The following is a 19,281-nucleotide window of genomic DNA, read 5'->3' as shown; positions in this document are numbered from 1 at the left end:
TAATAATAGCGCTCTGTCATCTAGGAATGCATTCCCTGCATTAAGCGAGGGATGCATTCCTAGATGACAAAGCGCTAAACAAAACAGCGTTAGAGGTTATTTTAACATAGAGTAAATAGGGAAAGGGGAACACGCAACCAAAAATAAAAAATTTTACTTTAATTTTGTCATTTTTATATTAATTTATATAATAATATATGTTAAATAACACATGAACACATGCACACAGAAATGTATAATAATATATTAATTAGTTCATTTTTCCTATATTAAAAGTTCATTTTTTGTGATGAAGGTCCTGAAATTCTTGTTTTTTTGCAATAAAGTCGTGAAGTTTCATTTGTCACTTTTTCTTTCCTTAAGCAAATGTCAATAGCAGAAGATTGCATCCAAAATGTCTCATTTTGCTTTTGCACTCCTTTCAAAGTCTAAATCATTCGCTACAATTTGATCAACGATTTTGTTTATTTCTAGCAAACTTTTACTAAGGAAATCTGTAGAGAAATTTTTTGGGTTCTCTGTTTTCAGAATCTCTATTTTCCAGTTCTATGTTGATTCCTTGTTCTGCCAGTTCTTGAAGATTGTTGTTGATAAGACTCTTACCAGAAACTTGCGGTAACTCTTCAATATCCGCTCATCTACATCTCCTGGTCCTGCTATATCAATTAAGTTGAGTTTGATCAACCTAATGATTCAGTGATAGACTCTTCTCATTGAGAATTCTTGGATACCTTCGGCCATAACTTCTTCCACACTTTGTTTGTGCATTTATCAGAAAATTCTTGCCAAGCCAAGCCGATATTGCGTGTGACATCCATGATGTTATATTTTTTCAAAATTGCAATTTTGGAAACATAGATTTAAAGAAAGTACACCTTTTTGCCACCTTTTTTTGATTTGTTCATGTTCGTAAATAATTGTATTATGTACGAATCAATAAAATGTCATGATAATTTAAATAAGTGTAAATTTTGAGCTTTTTTTTTTAGGCTTCGAGCAGATGACGTTATATCGAATCAGCATTAAGTGAGGCAGTGTGTTAAGTGGGGTCTTACTGTATACTTAATCTTATGGATTGAATATTTTAAATTTAAACAGTATGTCATACAATGCATTTAAGCATTCTGTTGTAGAATTCCAAAAGCTTTTTGAATGCTAATGCTAAACCTTAAGCAGGTTTATGAATAAATTGATAAATGTGCCATTTTGTACCATTCAAGTATCATGATAAATATGACCATGGTAGGCTAAAATGACACTCTTTATATGATTTTCATTTTTATGTTTGTTATATTATAGTATTTGATTTATATAACTACAAAGGTTATCTTATGTAAGGGTTTATCTCACCAAGTAACCAATTTTTATTCCTCTACTGTACACAATTTAAAGAATTTTTAAAATTCATTAGATTGACTGTTTGGTGTGATAAACTGTTATGTAAGATAACCTCTATAGTTATATATCAAATACTATAATATAATAAAAGGGTTAGAAGTACAAAATAATCTGATAAACTTAATGTTTGTTGTTATTTTTCCCTAGGTAATGCAGGACTTACATGCTAGTTATCTTCATATTTAAAAAATAAACAGATATGCAACACATCAAAAACCAGCAAAATCAAAAATCCCTAATCTTTTACTTTTCATCAATATACAACCGACATTGTCAGATTTGATTAAAATAATATAGAAATAGAACATTAAGATGAAAACTGGAACAGAAATTAAAAAGTATTAATATATTTTACACCAATAAGTTTAACTTTAAAGATAATATTTAAGGAATAAATAACACAAAATTAATGCATTTACTTTAACAAATATTTATAATTTTAAGTATGCAAATAATCATTTTAGATCTAGTTCCATCTAATAGTTAAAAGTTAAATGTAATGTTTGTTCTAATGCTTTGATGTATAATGACATATCAAGATAAAGCTATGGATATTTGCTAAAAAAAATTTTTAATGGAATAAATTTTAATTTTTTTTTCTCCTAAGTTAACTTTTTTGAATTTAGTATTTTTTCTTATTTTATTTTATTTTAAATTCAGCTGTACAATAATGGAGACATTGTACGAATGATCCCTTCATTAGATGGAAATCTTTATGTTTTTAATGGAGAAACTATAGAACCTGTCCCTGTTTTACCAGAAACATTATTACAACATTCTTATAAATTTGGAGATAATAATGTTATTACTGGTGGAAAAGAAACAAGTAGCTATGGAATTAATCCTCAAACAGGTCAAGTAAGTTTTTATTTCAAAATAATACTATTCTAGTGAGATAGCTTTTCATTTAAATAATTTTTGAAAATTATTATTGATAGATTCGTTACATGTGTAATATGGCAGGTTGTACAACACTAGGAGAAAGTGTATCTTCAACAGAAGAAATTTTTGTATTAAAAAGACATACTCAAATATTGCGTTCTGTTGATTCAAGAACAGGTGTTGAAAAGTAATTATTTTATAATTAAAATTTATTTTATTTGTAAAGTTTATTGCTGTGCAAGATATTTTACTTATGTGTTTAGTATGTATAAAATAATTAAAAAAGACTGAAAAAATGTAAAAACAAAAATTACATTGTCATCAGTAATGATGACATAATTTCAAACAATGGAAAGTATATCTATGTCAGATCTTTTTTTATAGACAGACACCTGGCAAAGTCAGTTTTTAATCTCAATATCTCTGGTTTCACCGTGTACGTACAAAAGAAAGATCTAACATGGAGTATACTTTTCATCTTTTTTATTGAAGAAACATCATGTTTTTCATTTTTTTTTTATTATTTTAATTATAATGCAATAATGCTAAATTTGTTATATTTTGTATGAATATCATATATTTAAAAAGAAAAATATTTTTATATTAAAATAAATCAAGTAGAACACACACAATCCTTTTCTATATGAATTTTTTTGAAATTTATAAATAAAAAGATTAGTTTACTGCAATTTATGAAAACTTTAATAATTAACAGCACACTTAGTTGATTCCTTTTCCTGTTTGTTAGATACACTGAGAAATTTTCTAATGAATTTCTGACTGTGAGAGACTACACTTATATTTAAACATTTTTTTTCATTACAAATTAATAAATGATCAGTATACTGAGTTGAAATTTGAAAAATAATACAATAGACTCACTTTGTAGCAGCTCACCATGATATAAAGATCTCAGCTGTTTTCCTATTAAGCATAATGCTATTTTACTATCTATATGATGACATTGTACAAGATGTGAACAACTGAAACCTGTCCAGGCTCCATTACTTGCTCCACTGTGTGCATATAAATCAGTGGTGGTAGGTGAGGAAAGAGGCAACTATATACCATGATATTCTGGCAGGAGGTGCTGTTGGTTCATTTGGTTGTGCGGGTGCTGATGTAAATATGGTGGTGATCTTAAATCCATCAAAAATGGATCAATGTTCTGTGATTCAATTTTTGACAACAGAAAGCTGTTAGCCAAATGAACTTAATCAATGCATGAATGCTGTGTATGGTGAGAAATGTGTATCAAAGGCAATAGTGAAGGATTGGGCATTCATGTTTCAGACAGGATGTCAACAAACAGCCAACCTTCCATGCCCTACTGCATAAGTTGACAATTTTGTTATTTCAACTTATACATTCATTGTCAAAATTGACAAGTTTACAGGATTGACAAAGAAGCTTACATTTGCTTACAACAGAGTTTGGTGTGTCCTTTGGCTCAGTTCAAAATACAGGTATCCATCCCTTGCTTAACATGGGATTTGATTAATGCTGTGAAATTAATTGTGACAATCCCTTTATATTATATATATAGCAGAAGTTTTAATTAACACTTCTTCAAATCTACCACACAAAAACATGCAAAAATGAAAAGTTTTTGCCTATTTTTACAGTTGCCTTATAATTAAATAGCATATCTATATTAAGTAAACAGTTGTGAAATTTAACACATCATTGCTAATGTGATTATTGTATTTTTTGTTTAGAAACTTATTTTAAAACTTTTTACTTCACATTTTATTTTAACTCAAAATATCTGCAGATAAAATGCACATCGGGCATATTATGTTTTTTAAGTTTCATAAAGGATATAATGCTGATGAAATGTCATTGTATTGGTGTATTAATAAATGGGTCCAGATGGTTTCAGTTGGTCATACTTCATAAATGATCAGAATCACATTAGAGTAACCGTTCAGATCATTGAATTAACAAATCTGGGAGAAAAAATAAATTGTCCTCTCAGGTAAAATATGCCTTAACATTTAAAAAAAATTTCTTAAATCAAATAACATTTATTGTACATAAAAAAATTAAAAATATTGTACAAATAAACATAATTTCATTAATGAATTAAATGGAAAAGATTATAATATGTAAATATGAAAAAAATAATAACAGTTTTTTTCCAAGATATAATAATGGGTTTCAATAATGATATAACAATAAGGCTTTAACCCACTGTTCAATACGTTAAACAATATTAAGTACAGTTACAACAACAAACACAATAAAACAACACAATACGTGGCTAAATCACCTATTAGAAGTTACTCGTGTAGTCCACTGAAATTCAAATAAAGTTTGGCCTAAACAAATGCACACTTCCCTATTAAAAAAAAAAAAAGAATTCTGAAGAAAGATGTATTTGGAAATGGAGACATCATTTTATCCATTGATGAGGACAAAGTCTACAAATATTTAGGATTACAACAGGCCAAACTCACAGAACATACACAAATAAAACCGACTAACAAAAGAATACAGCAGTGGGTTAAACTCAATATAACAACATAGCCAAATGCAAAACACACATTTTAAAGGTCCTGATTCATTTTTTTAATATCTTAATTATAAAAAATATACAAATAAATACAATAGTATTCTGCTTTATTTCATGATGGAAAGATTATTAGTTCAAAAGATATAAGTGAAATAATGCTGCCTGCATAGCTGTTGCCTCACTAGCATGTAAATATTGTATGTGATTTTATTAACAATATTTACATTACATAATCATATTTTTACAAATAATGTTTAAGTAAAAATTACAATGCAGACTTTGTTCACTTTCCAAATTTTGAGGTTATAATATAAATATTCCAATTTTTATGCCAATATTTGAAAAGTAGAGGGAAAAATCAGTTTAAGAAAGTTATTACAACATTGTTTAGTTATAGACCACTTAAAAACGTGTTTTCAACATTATAATAAATTATATAATGAAATATATTCAATGAAACACCAAATGCTAAATTATGTATTGAGTTTTGTTTTTCTTTATATAGATTTTACAATGTAGGTGTAAACAATACCTGAAATGCCCATATAAATAAAACATAATACAATAAATGCTTGCCTTATAAAAGCTTGTTTTATGCTTACGATAGTCAATACATTACTACCATGTTTTGGTAATGGAATTATTACAACTATAAAAACAAAAAACTGATTGAATAATGATATTCTGTAAACAAAATAAACAAAGCTTGTTCAAACAGTTGTAAATAACATCTTCAATGTCATCTAGAAATAATCTTAACTTCAAAATTCTAATTTTTTTTTATCAGAAATAATATAATTTTTTATCAGAAATAATTTTTGTTTATGAGAAAATTAAGCAAAATTCATATTTAAAACTTGTAAGTTTTCCCTCCTTTTTTTCTACATGCTATTTAACAACATGATTACTAGATGGAAGAATTACATTTAAAATATCATAAGAGAGACTTCAAAAAAATTTTTTTGGAACATCAGATAAATTTACTAAAAATAGTTCCATTTTTTTCTAAATCTAATAATTTAGTGGAATTATTTGCTTCAAGACTTATTTATATTGATTATAATTTTTATGTTAAATAAATTAAAATAATTATGTATCAGTCATCAGTATCAAAATGTAATTGCTTAATAATAGATAAAATGTTAATATTTATATGATTTGATTTAATTCTAGATGGAATTTTAGTGTAGGAGAACATCATATGTCTTTTATTGATGGTTTGCATTCAGGGTGTGGAAATAATGAACAAGTTGATGAAATTGAAGAAATACCAGAGGATAATTTTCAAGTAAAAGTGTACATTTCTGATGGTATAGTTACATTTATTGAGAAAAACACTGGCATTCCTTTGTGGACTCATAAAGTATGTTTGCTTTATAATATTTTTTGCAATTTTAATAAATTATTTCAACACTAAAGAATAAAACTTCTTTTAAGTTGGATAGTCCCATTGTCAATTTGTGGAAATTTAGAAATGGAATAATGGAATTTATAAATCTATTTGATCCTAAAGTATTTTCTGATGACCAGAACTGTGTGAAAAATATTGCACCACCTTTGTTATATCTTGGTATGTAATAGTTTTCTTATAATTTAAAATGATGAAATTTCAAAATTACTTTTAATAGATATAAAAAGTCCAATCAAAATTAGTTTAGAAAACTAAAACTTAAAATTAACTATAAGGCAATTTTATTTATAAAAACTTTTCATATATTTAATACACACATACACATTGTATACTATAATTCTAAGATATATTAAGAGTTTAAAATCAAATTTAAAAATTTTTTTTGTATGGAAAGAAAAATTTTTAAATAATTTAATTTAAAAATGGATAATTTTTAGTAGCTATATTTCTATGTTCTTCTGCATATACAACAACTATTTTAAAACTGCATCGTGTTGTTGTCTGAAAGACATTTAAGATGTTAAAGAGTTTAAATTAAGTACTCACTTCAGCAAAGCTCATTTGGCATTGATATTGACTATTGAGAAATATTAAAAATGTCTGGTATTGATGCCTAACACACTAGGTGATCAATTTACAATGATTACATATTGCTTTAGATTGTAGATATAAGATGCATATTTGTTTCATATAAGTAAAAGCAGATTTTAAAAAATTAAATTTAGAATTGAGGAAGTATAGCATGTATGTAAACTGAGATAATTTACAGCCAGTTCCTTAAATTTAATATGTTTACTTTTGCATTTTTGAATCAAATAACAATAAAATGCACACAAAAAAAGTCCTTTACTTTCAGAATTCCAAGAGTATTTTACGTCATTAGAAAGAAGACAAATGAAGAAATTAAACATATAATCATAGTTTTTGATGTAATTCTGACAATTTCAGTTTTAGAATAAGAACATTCATTTTTTTAATGTGTTCTCTAGAAAGGGATATATAATTTCACTTAAACTGGCATGCCAGTCCTTTCGCAAATATACAGTTATAAAAATAAAATACCAAATCAGGTAATTTAGATGATCATTTTTAATATTATGACATTATAATTTATTTTAACAAAAAATTATATTTCAATATTTTTTTTAGTTTTTCAAAATATTTTCACATTCTGAATCTGTTATCAGTTTCAAATTATTGAAATCCACTTCTTGTCATTTTGTTTTAAATCTGTTAAATAGTGACTATCAAGGCTATTTGTTATTTGTGACAAAATAGACTTATAAACCAGTTTTGTAGAGATAAGTATAGTAATTTCTTTTTATTGTTTCTTTTCTATTTAAAGGACAAATGCCATTAAATATGCATACCAGCATTTGTAGTGAGTGGTCTGAATATTACAGAGCTAACCTCAAGGGATACATATATAAAATAAGTATCAATATCTAGGGATAAAAACAACAAAAACCATTAAAAACATCATTAATGACTATTAAGTGCATTCTGAGTTATAAGTTTTTAAAGTGTTAATTTCTTAAATTTATCAATTAGTATTATTATATAAGTATTTAAATATCAAAAGAACAGCTGAAATCGTTAGACTGCTTAAGGCTAATAAAGTAATTTGGCTAGAGGTGGACAGTTAATCTGCTATCTCATGTTAAATTTAATAATAGAAAATATCATATATTTAAGTCATTTTTAGACCTTTAATCAAATATTTAATATAATTTTTAGGGATTCATAATAATCAACCCTACATTCAACATTCTAAAGGTAGAATGAATGCTATATTTGGTGTTAATCTTGGAGATTCAACTATAAAACAGCATTTTCACTGGAAACCATATCTTATAACAGGTAATTAATATTTGTTAATACTTTTACATTTTAAGAAAAAATAAATACAAAAGCTATAATTTATAGAAAGATTATTCATTAATTTTCTGTGATTTAAATTATGAACCAATAAGATAAAATAATTGTCTGATTATTGTCCATTGACTTTGTTGTCTTATTATGATTTATCAATTAATCAAGTTCTTATTATGTCAAAGGAACATTTAGTTACAAGGAGTAATAGACTTTGTTACACAGTAATTACAACAAAATATAAAACAATATACAAATTAATGGCAATTAATTTGTTGTTTCACATAATTTAAATATCCTCAGTATTTGTGTTGTATATGGTTGAGATCAGTTGTATACAACTTGTTTTAAAAAAGATATTAATCTAAACTTGATTGTTCACTTCTTCTGGTAAAACTAAATACAATTATTAGTTAATATAATGCATTTTAGTCTCCATTTTTATTTTACTGGGAATAACAAATTAAATTATAGTAAGTAAATACAGGTATCCCTCATACATCACAGCATTCCTACAACACTATTCAAGAATTGAGAAAATCCCCCATAAAACATGGTTCAAGAAGATACAGTGGGTGATCGGTTAACAAACTGGATTAAAAAAAAAAACACTTCTTTTACAAAAGATTTTTATGTTTGGACAACAAACACATGTTCAGATAACAAACACAAGAAGAAGCGACGTAAAATAATAAATACCAATTGGTCTTCCCTTGTCTTCAGGCAACAATTCAAGACTTTTTGGAGCACAGGAGACAGATTGTACAATATTTCTTCTTCCTTGTCATAGTTTCCTATTCTAATTTTCTTATAAACCAGGTGTTGCTGCCATTAGTGACAGTCTTTCTGGTTCATTTAGTACACTGTCACTGTGTTTTGTTTTTATAAATTAAATTAAAAGATAATACATACAAAAATTAAATTTTTAAAAAATCTTAGTCAAATGCAAGCAATTGAAAATATCAGATTTTATGAAAAAGTAGAGAAAAATCATGATGATGATGATATTTTGCCAAAAAGAAATTGTTCTCATTTAACAGTGTTTAGCAGTGAAGAAAAGATTAATATTATTGTGCAATACCTTTTATTGTGATTGTTACTTAATTGATTTTAATAACAATATTTCTCTTAATTATGAAAATGAATAGTATACTTTTGCTAACTTTTGGAACCTAGTCTTATGTTCATACACAGGTTTCACAGATTCATACATGTTATACCAGGGATATCTGTATGTCCTTTGAGTATCTATTAATTACAGTAAAACCTATGTAAACCAGAAGTGCATAGTACCAGAAACCTGTTCAAAATGGATTTCTCTGTTTTGAACAGGCTTTAGTTTTTTTTCTTTCTTTCTTTTAATAAAAATTTTTTAAACTGTATTAGATAAATGTCACAAAGTTATGTTCAATTTTTTAATAGTAAAATCATTTATATATAAAAAAAATTTATTGCTAGGTTTAATTGAAAGTGATTCCACTAAAGATGGGAGTATTTGAAAATTAAGAACTACAGTATTTGTTTACAAAAAGTTCGTTTTTCCAAGAACATGTGCTAAATATTCAAATATTTTTGATGCAATATTCATGAGTACAACATTAAACAAGCCAGTTTGAGAACAAGAACTAGTGCCTCACTCTGCTGTCAGAAATTCTGATTACTTTACAACAATAGAATCCAAGTTATTTATGATTTAACTTTTCAATAAATTTTAATATTCTAATTAAAATCATTTACTTCATTTTGTGTAGTTATCAGCATGTTAATCAATTTGTTTTCAAATACACTACTATTTACAAACTACTTCATACAAGGCAGATTGGCAGCATTGTATTACCTTATTCTTGTTGTTTTCAATGAATTACATTCGTTACTTGTGACCGTAGGGTTGGTATTTTTTCGATACCACGTCAGGATGTGACACCACCGAGTCTCGCAGGACTCGAAAATTGCAACTTTACGTCACACGAGCGGTAGCATACGAAGTTTGAACCCGGAATAGAGAAAACGGAAGAAACTTCACTCAAGAAGTTTAAACATAAACAACCATTTATTTATATATAATCTAAATTAGGCTTACATCTGTGAATAAAATGCTAACATAAACTACATGAATCGTATTCAGTTATTGATCATTTTCTAGTTCTAATTACAACTGGTTTCGCGTTTAGTTTACGCAGAGAGAGAGAGAGAGAGAGTGTGTACAATAGTGCGCGAGCAGGATAAATACCTTAGGTTGTATTGTTGATCAAGTACCAGCACAAAAAAGGTCCAACAGTTCTTTTCAGTTGAGTAAGTGTTGAGGTCTTCTACTCTTGTAGGCGAGGAGGAGGTGGGTTGACGTTCATGGATCTCGGTGGGAGGTAAATGATCGGCACACACACACACACACACACACTAATAATAACTTCCACTCCCTTATTCATCGTGCCTGTCCCTTTTATATCAAGTCCTCTTTTTCGAACCTTTCCCCAATTTCGTCAGCGATGCCTATCTTCTTGGTCCAATGAGGTGACTGGTGACACAATCGTAACACAGAAATGTACTCATCTCAACAAGGAACCCAACTCATGGGAATTGAGGTTTTTATCAATTTTAATTTTTCCGTTTCTTTTTTAATTTTCTGTTTTCTCATTCCGTCTTTATAAAGTTTATTAAACAAAAAAAATTTAGTTTATAATACGAAATTTCTGATCCTCACATTGTTCTTGAGACCTATTCTTAGAAAGTCATTTGATTCTTAAAAGCATTAGATATATCCCTGGTTAATTCTAACAAGGACTAATATTAATGAAACCATGTCTGTATGTATCCCTTGTCATACAATCTTTGTTTCCATGACAAGTTTACCATGCTCTGTGGTGACCATTATACCTGGAGGTAATTTTACTTATTTGTATATAGTGGAATCTTAATTTATTTCTTTATTCAGGTTAAATTACATTCTTCCTACCCAAAAAATGTTCTGCAATCATGTTGGACAGGTTTCTGGCTTATAAGTAACATTTAACATAGAAAATTGCTCCATTCCAATAAATTTTTTCCATTTAAGAAAATTTCTATTTCAGTTAGATTCCATATTAGACAAGTTTTACTGTACTAAAAAATTAGTTATTGGATTTTAAATGAAAAATATCATTTGAAATGAACTGTATTCAGATAGAAGCTTATTCTACCACGCATATTATTTATAACAATAGAAAGTGGGTTTAAGACAAGTCAAATTAACAAAAATACAGGAAATTTTCCTGCTATGTATCTTGTAAGCTTAAAAAACCAAATGGCATATAATTATTAATTTTTGTAAAGTAAATTAATAAATAAACAATGAAGAATTTAAGTTTAAGTATAAAATAGGATTTAATTCAAAATTTATTACATTAGTAAATCACTTGGAATTAACAAATACTTTAATGCAAATAACTATATTTATAAATAGACACTTGTTGTATCATTGTTGTGTTTTGTTTTGTTGTTTTCATCTTTACTAAATTTTTGTTTGTTTTTTTATAAATGTTTCTTTTATTGTGTTCTTTTAGAATATACAGTGAGATTTTTGTATGTACAGAATTTTTTTTACTGATTAAATTTCAATTTTATTGGTATGCTTGAGTAATATCCTTTATAAAAAATTGTTATTAATACTTAATTAAAAGAAAATAAAAATATATTTTCCAGCATCAAGTAGAACACCTCACATTAATTTGGGTAATCACGTAGAATCTGATTCCAAAAACTATGTTAAGAATGTTGAGAAAACTAAAGCCAAAACTGCTCTGATTTTAAAAAGTGATCAACTTGATTATCCTTATGGTAAGAATAAGATTATTTAGGATAAATATACTTTGTGAATGAAAAAATATATATATATGAATATAATTTTTCCTGAATAGATAGTGGATATTACCTTTATGAAACAACAGAAGTAACAGTTATTGATGTTGTTACTGATAATACTAGTCAATGTGAAGAAGAAGAAACATTCCCTGACATAATTTTTATAACAGGTTCATTATGGGATTATTGGTAAGATTATTTTAAATATAAAACGTAGATAAAATAAAAAAATATGTAGTTGGAGTATTGCTGGTGATTGAAATGGATAGGAACATGATTGTGTGATTAATATTTTTTTGTTTATTATTAGAATGTAATTCTCAGTATGTATTAACATTGAACAATTCATAAACTGTACTTTGAAAGAACATTTCATGAAATCTTGGGTAGGCTGCTATGGCACACAGCCCACCAATGTCTGTGTTAGAATGTGATAGATACAGGTCATAATAGATAATGCATAACTCCTGGACAAGATCTGTCCAGGAGTTAGGCATTATTAATACACATGTCAATCTATACTTGTTCTTTATGATTATTGTTGCTAAAACAATACTAATGTAAAAATGAAATATATTGTTACTGTTTCTTGGTGAAGTCTAGAGACTATGTATTAATCATTTAGATTTTTTAGTTATAAGAAAATATACTTAATAATAAAAATAATAGTTCAAAGACATTACCATTATAATATAATAGATAAAATATTCTGATTTTATTGCTCAATAAGTAAATTATGAAAACAATGATTTTACAGATTAAATTAGTAAATATTTTAATTTTACATAAAATAAAATAATTTTTAATGATTAATATAAAAAATTTTTGAAATCAAACTCTATTTAGGAAGAGTTTGAAAAGTAATAAGGATTTCAGGAAAACTGAAAATTCCTAAAATTTGTAACTTTACTTTAAATTTATCAGAAGAATCAAAATTCTACAATAAACTGAAAATTAAGATATCATTTTAATATTTTCATTAAAATCCAAATAACTGGAAAAAACAGAAATATTATCATCTAAAAATAAAATTAAAATGAAATTAAACTTTTATTGTATTATATAACTTGCAAATATTTTAATTAAATAGCTGTGATATTAAAAATACTTTTTGAATTTGATGTTTCATATATTTGTAAAGTTATTAAAAACATGTTTAGTTTATAAAATATATCCTGAAATAACATATATATCATCATCAGTAAACATTGAATCTCATAATGTATATTACAAATTGCACAAAAATGTATTAATTGTATTGGTATTTTCATTGTTAAAATTAGTTGTGTTTTAGACTGAGAAAGATCTCAAAGGTCAAAATGTATACTGGTAAATGCAATAGTTTCAATTTTCTGAGAATTCTAGTTCCTTTCATATATTTGATGACAATAAGTGTATTAATAATATCAAAAATTATATCTGAAAATTTGTTATTAAAACAATTTCATTTATAAAGAAAAACCTCAATTTTCATAAATATAGCACAAATTTAATGAACTGACAAATGTTTACAGACTATTTTATGGCTAACATCAGGTGAAGCTTATAACCTACAGTTTATACATTGTATTTTAGAATGTACCGGTGTTTCATAATGCATGTTACAAAATAAAGAAAGAATATTCTCAAATTTTAAGAAGTTTTGTACTTTAATAAGTTATTAAAAGTACATTATTGTGCGTTGTATGCAGTTACACACCAACATACATGCTTTGGGGTAAGTTATAACATACACTGAGCACCAATGGAAGAATCTATAATAATTATTTCTAGAAAAATTAAAATAAAATGCTCTATCATTTAATAAATTACTTATTATAATGATATGTCAGTTATATTTATCAGATTTATCACTTGTATTTTCACATAATTCTTATTAATAGCAAAATTAATAAAATTAAAGCAAATAAGGAATATGAAAGAAATTTACAAATTGGTATTGTTGGTAAAATCAAGTTTATATATAATTTTAAATTTATCAAACATCTTAAAGTTTTAATAATAATGGAAATATTACAATTAGAGTAGAATTCTAGTTATCTAAACACATGACAAAAGAAAATTCAGATTGGATTTAAGTAAAAAAATATTTTTAGCTGCATAAAACAATAACATAACACTATTATAATAGTTTATATTGTTATAGTAGTACATTTTTAGCAATTTTCTTTGCTGATTAATTAATTCATTTAAAAAGAACAATTTCCTCTTCGATTACCATTGTCAGACAACATATTTTTGTGTTTTTACCATGGTAAATAATGGAGCATTCATAAAGAACAGAACTCAACTTTGATATAGGATAATGACAATGACTGAGAATCAATGGAATGAATTGGATTAGAATAATGATCATTTAGTAAATAGAGGGAGCATACATTAAAGATTGATCTTGTACTCTTTGTTAATTCCTCCATTTCTGTAACTAATTGGTTTCACAAAACCAGCACATGAATGAAAAATCATGTAAGTGGAACCATAGAAAGCTGTTTAAAATTGGGATTTGTTCCATGTTTTCAAATACAGTATTTTACTCATACTGCAGTAGAAAAGTTTAATTAAAGTTATGTAAATTCCCCCAAAATATATATGTTACTGAACAAAAGAAGAAAAAAACTTTTTGATGTAAATATCATATCTATAAAATTGAAAAATTTTCAAATGTTAAGAAATCAACTGTGTTAAAGTGAATTCATGTAAATGGAGATATTTTTGCACATGTATACACAAATGCATATATAATGTAGAGAGAGAGAGAGGTAAAACACAAATTTATTTGGGGTATTTAGGAATTATTTTAATGTTTCAAAATATTATTTTATGAATAAATAATCAGATAAATTTCTTTATATCAGTGATATTTATTGAAAACAAGTATTGAGTCTTACAATCTTTGAATTGATAGTCCTAAAGTAATTACAGTACTTTTCACTGGGATTAAACGGTCAGAATTTAATATTTTTATTATTAAAAATTGAATTAAATTAGATTTTGAATGAATCAAATTATTTTAATTTCAAACATATACAGGATAATAGTTAAAATAGAAAATTTGTAAATATCCCTCCATATGTTAATTCAGAACCAGTCTTAGCAAGACTGCTCTGAATTTTTGCCATTAGTAAACATTGTATTTTGTCCTTCTCATTTCTAAATATTGAAAAAATAAAATTTATAGTTGGTGAAATGAAAAAATTCAAAAGTTATACTATTAAATATTTTTAAAATTGTTTTGTATAAAATATACTAATATAAAGTAATGCTTTCAGGAAAGAAGTATTGGGTATTTCTGTAGCTTCAGCAATAATACTTAATATTATTTGTTTAAAATGTATAACAAAAACAGTTCGGCAGACCATTTTAAATGAAGCAAGCAATTCGGTAAGAATTGTCATTTATTACAATTAATTTTAATGTGAGTTAAGAATAAATTTCTATATTTTTCATTTTATCAGAATTCAACAATAAAGTCCTGTAAATCATCATCCAGTTCATTGGAATCAAAAAATGGTGCTATTCAAACAACAGAAATTTTTACTCAGGAATTAAAAATTCCACAATTTATATCAAGGTATGTAATAAACATCTAATATATACTGATCTAAAACTTAAGTGGCAAAAGTTTTTAAATTTCCAAATGTTTTTAAAATTCTCTATAGATTTCTGTGTTAATTGTATACATATAATTATATATGTAATACATATAACTATATGTATATAATTAACACATTGTTGCCAGTTGATGCAATTTTTTTTTTCGTCATTTGTACTCTGAAATTTTTTGGGGGGTATTATTTACTAACTGGAAGTGTAAGGAATATTTTCAAGATTGTATTTTATTGCGTGGTTTCTTAGTTCTCCATCAAAATATTTGATCATAGTAACTTTTTTGTCTTTTAGGTAGGTACCAGTAACTTAATTTCTTTGCATAAAATTCTGTAAGATGAAAATGAAAAGATTTTTAATCTGTGTAAAACAACAACCTACTTTATAAAAAACAAATTGGCATATTTGGTGCAGTTTTCCTTAGAATGGGTGGTTACCATGCTAAATAAAACTTTACAAAAAGCTATCTGTAGTGTAACACAATAAATGATGTAATAATTAAATTAAATTTATTATTCGTTTAAATAAAAAAATAAGTATAAGATTGTTAACAGATATTAATTAAATTTTGGAAACAAAAATGGTATTTGTGTGTTCTCAATACATTTTTGCCAATATTCAAATTTGTTAAATTCTGCCATTAGAACAGATAATCTGCTGAATCTTTTATCTTAATATACATTTAAAGATTTTGGGTTAGACTGCTGTGACAAGATAGAAATTATAAAATATCTCTCGAAAACAAAGTGATTTCATTTATTATATACTTCTTATACTTATGCCAATATTTTTTCATGGTCCACAAATATTAAAATTGGAATATTCCTTTTATAATCATTGAATTATATTTTTCTCCAGTTCTTGTTTTTGAAATTTTGAATTACACAAAGTATTATTTAGTATTATAATATTTTTATCCAGTTTAGGAATAATGCTTTCAAATCATTTTAAGAAAGATTTTTATTGTCCATTCTATTATGATTAGTTTTTGTATATACTGAATAGGGATTGCAATCCAGCAGTGTTTTTAATCCAGCTGGATTTTTGCTGGACCAACATCATTCCAGCTGGAATGATACGTGGATGTTTTTTGGTGCAATAAAGTGTAATCTGTCTATCTATCCAAAATTTATGGGGTTTTTTTTTAAAGAAATAAAACATTTTTTTTAAATACTTAAGAAACTTTTATTATTTAGACTGGTCACTATAAATCAGTAAAACTTCTTACACAGTTAGGTAGCAAACTTAACTTTGGTTCAGTTTAACACTTGAGATAGAGATAATTAACTTTCAATGTTTAGTTAGATTATAATTATAATGTAATCTTTAAGTTAAATAATAGCAAAGGTAATTCTACTAATTAATTTATATTAATATATTATATTATAATAATGTAAGGACGGATAATCAGTGGCTAAGTGGCTATCAGTCTTACCAGTTTTCTTATATAGGCTCTACATATCAGTCTGTAGTTATTTATAAGTAATTTAATTATTAGTGTTAATAAAGTAGTGAGTAAGTAATTAGTAGTAGTCTAGTAGTTAGTTATTATTATCACAATCATGAATCACGTACATTCATATCATCATATATCTAAGATACTGATACTCATTAATTTAATTAACTATTTAACTAACTAGGTAGTCTCAGTTTCTCACTAATTTTCACAATAAAATTGCCTAGCCTAGCCCACTAACCACTTATAGAATAAAAGTTAAAAACTCTTACTTAATAGAATTAGAGTAGAAGTTATAAAATATTAGTCTTGACTTGAATAAAGTATTTTAAAGGATTAAATAAAATTAAATCAATCACTTCTGTTATTTTTTTACTTTTCTAAAAGTATAATCTCTAGAAACAAATGGTATTGATGGTGTTGTCTCCCAACCTACTTCTTAATGAACTGCATGTATATCCCTCCCTACATAAGGCCTTTTCTGCCTCTATGCTAGTTGGTTTCAGTGTCATCAAATAATGATAAATCAAAGATAAGTTTTCACCTCTGACTCCCTCACTTTCATAAACAGCCATTTCCTTTTTTAATAACTTATCATAATCCTTCTCAGTACTAGTTTCTTTCTGTTTCATGAAGTTTTCTTTAGTTGGATCTCTAATTCTTGTTCCAATGTGAAATTCAGGAAATCCAGGTTATCTGGATCATCGTTTTTCACCTCCATAATATCCTCTGCCATTGCTGCTGGTTCCACTACATATGTATTTACACGATTCAGCATATTTTTCATTTGGCGCATTACATTTTTTTCGGCATGTGAAAGATAAAGCTTTCTGACTTTTTGATCATACTTCTTCGGGTTCTGTATGTAAATCAGCATCCCTGTGACCTCGGTAAGATGCCGTTCTCTGATTTTTTGCAGAGTGCCTCGGAAAGGTTGGCACTCAAGATTGTGTCCTGGCTTTTTAGTTTGTCTAAGACAAATTTCAGGATTGTGTCAGCAGTTATCAAACTCGACTCTTCTGCAGAGAGCTTCTACGGCCAGTTTAAACTGCGATTGTTCCGTCACGTGATTCATTGACGTCACAACCAACCGTAAATTAGAATTATGCACCAGGACTAGGATAGGAGTTACTTATTTTATTTAGCGTGAAGATACTTTATTTAGCGAGAGTGGAAAGTCAACTGGCAATTAGATCACCAGAGGTAAAAGAGCAGGCGGTGCAGTGTAGAGAGGGGGTGTAGTACGTGCCGCACTGAATGGCAACGTCGCTCTCGCCGCCGAGCGATAACGCACGTAGCAAAGCAGCAAGGCCAACAACGTAAACTTTTGCACCATTATTTAGAAAGTTAATTGAGTATTTGCAGATCTCCAGCGTGGATCCAGCACCTGGTGCTGGATCCAACAGGCCGAAAAATGTGCTGGATCCAGCTGGATGAGGGATCCAGCAATTGCAATCCCTAATACTGAAATATATGGAAGGTGAAGATGAAGTGTATATACAATTTTATCTTCACTATCCATATATGAGTCACAATAAAATGCTTTTCTCTTCTAGAGAGATTAGTTGATTGTCTTGAAAAAGCTGTATGTTGGTTAAAGTAATCATTATGAAGTATTGCATATTCCAAATAATTTTCTTAATATAACCTGCATTAATCCAAGTTTCATCTTTCTGTATCCTTATAGTGAAATAGCAATAAATTAACTATACATTGCTGTTAAACAACAATTGCAACTTTAATGAATATATTTGATAGTTAATGCTTTTAACTATCTGTTATATGGATCTGGGAGAAATCTGATTTTTATGTCATAAAAGTTGAATATTATTTCTTATTACATGATTTATAAATGCTCAACTTGTCAATTATAGAGATTATTCTTGTAAAATGATTCCAGTTTATCTTTTGTTTCCCTTTGTGTTCAATGAATGCTACTTATCAACATACATTAATCACATTTTTCTTTTCCATTTTTCTTATCATAGATAATTCCATTTTGTTTCTAAAAACAAAAATAATATATTATTACGTTGGGTTTAGTGGGTAATACTCGGTTTAAACCGGTGGCTGTGTACTATGCCGGACCAGAGTCAAGGCATAGCAACCAAAACTAATTAAATAAGTATGTTAGTGTCAGTGTCTGTATTAAGGAATTTCCTAACGATATGACATGTATTCAATATAGCGGCCTTCTGTAGTGTGATGTATGTATTTCTTTTCAATTGTAATGTTCCCAGGCTTTTGTGTAGTGTGTGTGGTATCACACCTGTACAGGAGAGAACAACAGGTACAATAAGCACC

At 27.0% G+C, this 19,281-nt stretch overlaps 1 protein-coding gene across 1 annotated transcript in view; it reads left to right on the top strand.

Moving 5' to 3' along the window:
• Positions 1-15,572, top strand: part of LOC111636179 (eukaryotic translation initiation factor 2-alpha kinase-like) — a 29,261-nt gene extending 13,689 nt beyond the window's left edge. The window contains exons 3-11 of the mRNA XM_023381374.1: positions 2,059-2,256; positions 2,337-2,467; positions 5,969-6,158; positions 6,233-6,365; positions 7,944-8,066; positions 11,757-11,891; positions 11,972-12,104; positions 15,185-15,296; positions 15,371-15,572. Of these exons, the coding sequence (XP_023237142.1) occupies positions 2,059-2,256; positions 2,337-2,467; positions 5,969-6,158; positions 6,233-6,365; positions 7,944-8,066; positions 11,757-11,891; positions 11,972-12,104; positions 15,185-15,296; positions 15,371-15,505 (1,290 nt within the window). The 3' untranslated portion in view covers positions 15,506-15,572. The remainder of the gene's footprint in view (positions 1-2,058; positions 2,257-2,336; positions 2,468-5,968; positions 6,159-6,232; positions 6,366-7,943; positions 8,067-11,756; positions 11,892-11,971; positions 12,105-15,184; positions 15,297-15,370) is intronic.
• Positions 15,573-19,281: the final 3,709 nt, after the last annotated feature.

The sequence above is a fragment of the Centruroides sculpturatus genome, unplaced genomic scaffold (genome assembly GCF_000671375.1).
Source record: "Centruroides sculpturatus isolate CEXI.00-Female unplaced genomic scaffold, Cexi_2.0 scaffold208, whole genome shotgun sequence".
NCBI lineage: Eukaryota > Metazoa > Arthropoda > Arachnida > Scorpiones > Buthidae > Centruroides > Centruroides sculpturatus.
The sequence above is the reverse complement of the archived record's forward strand: the minus strand, read 5'-3'. Positions and strand labels throughout refer to the sequence as shown.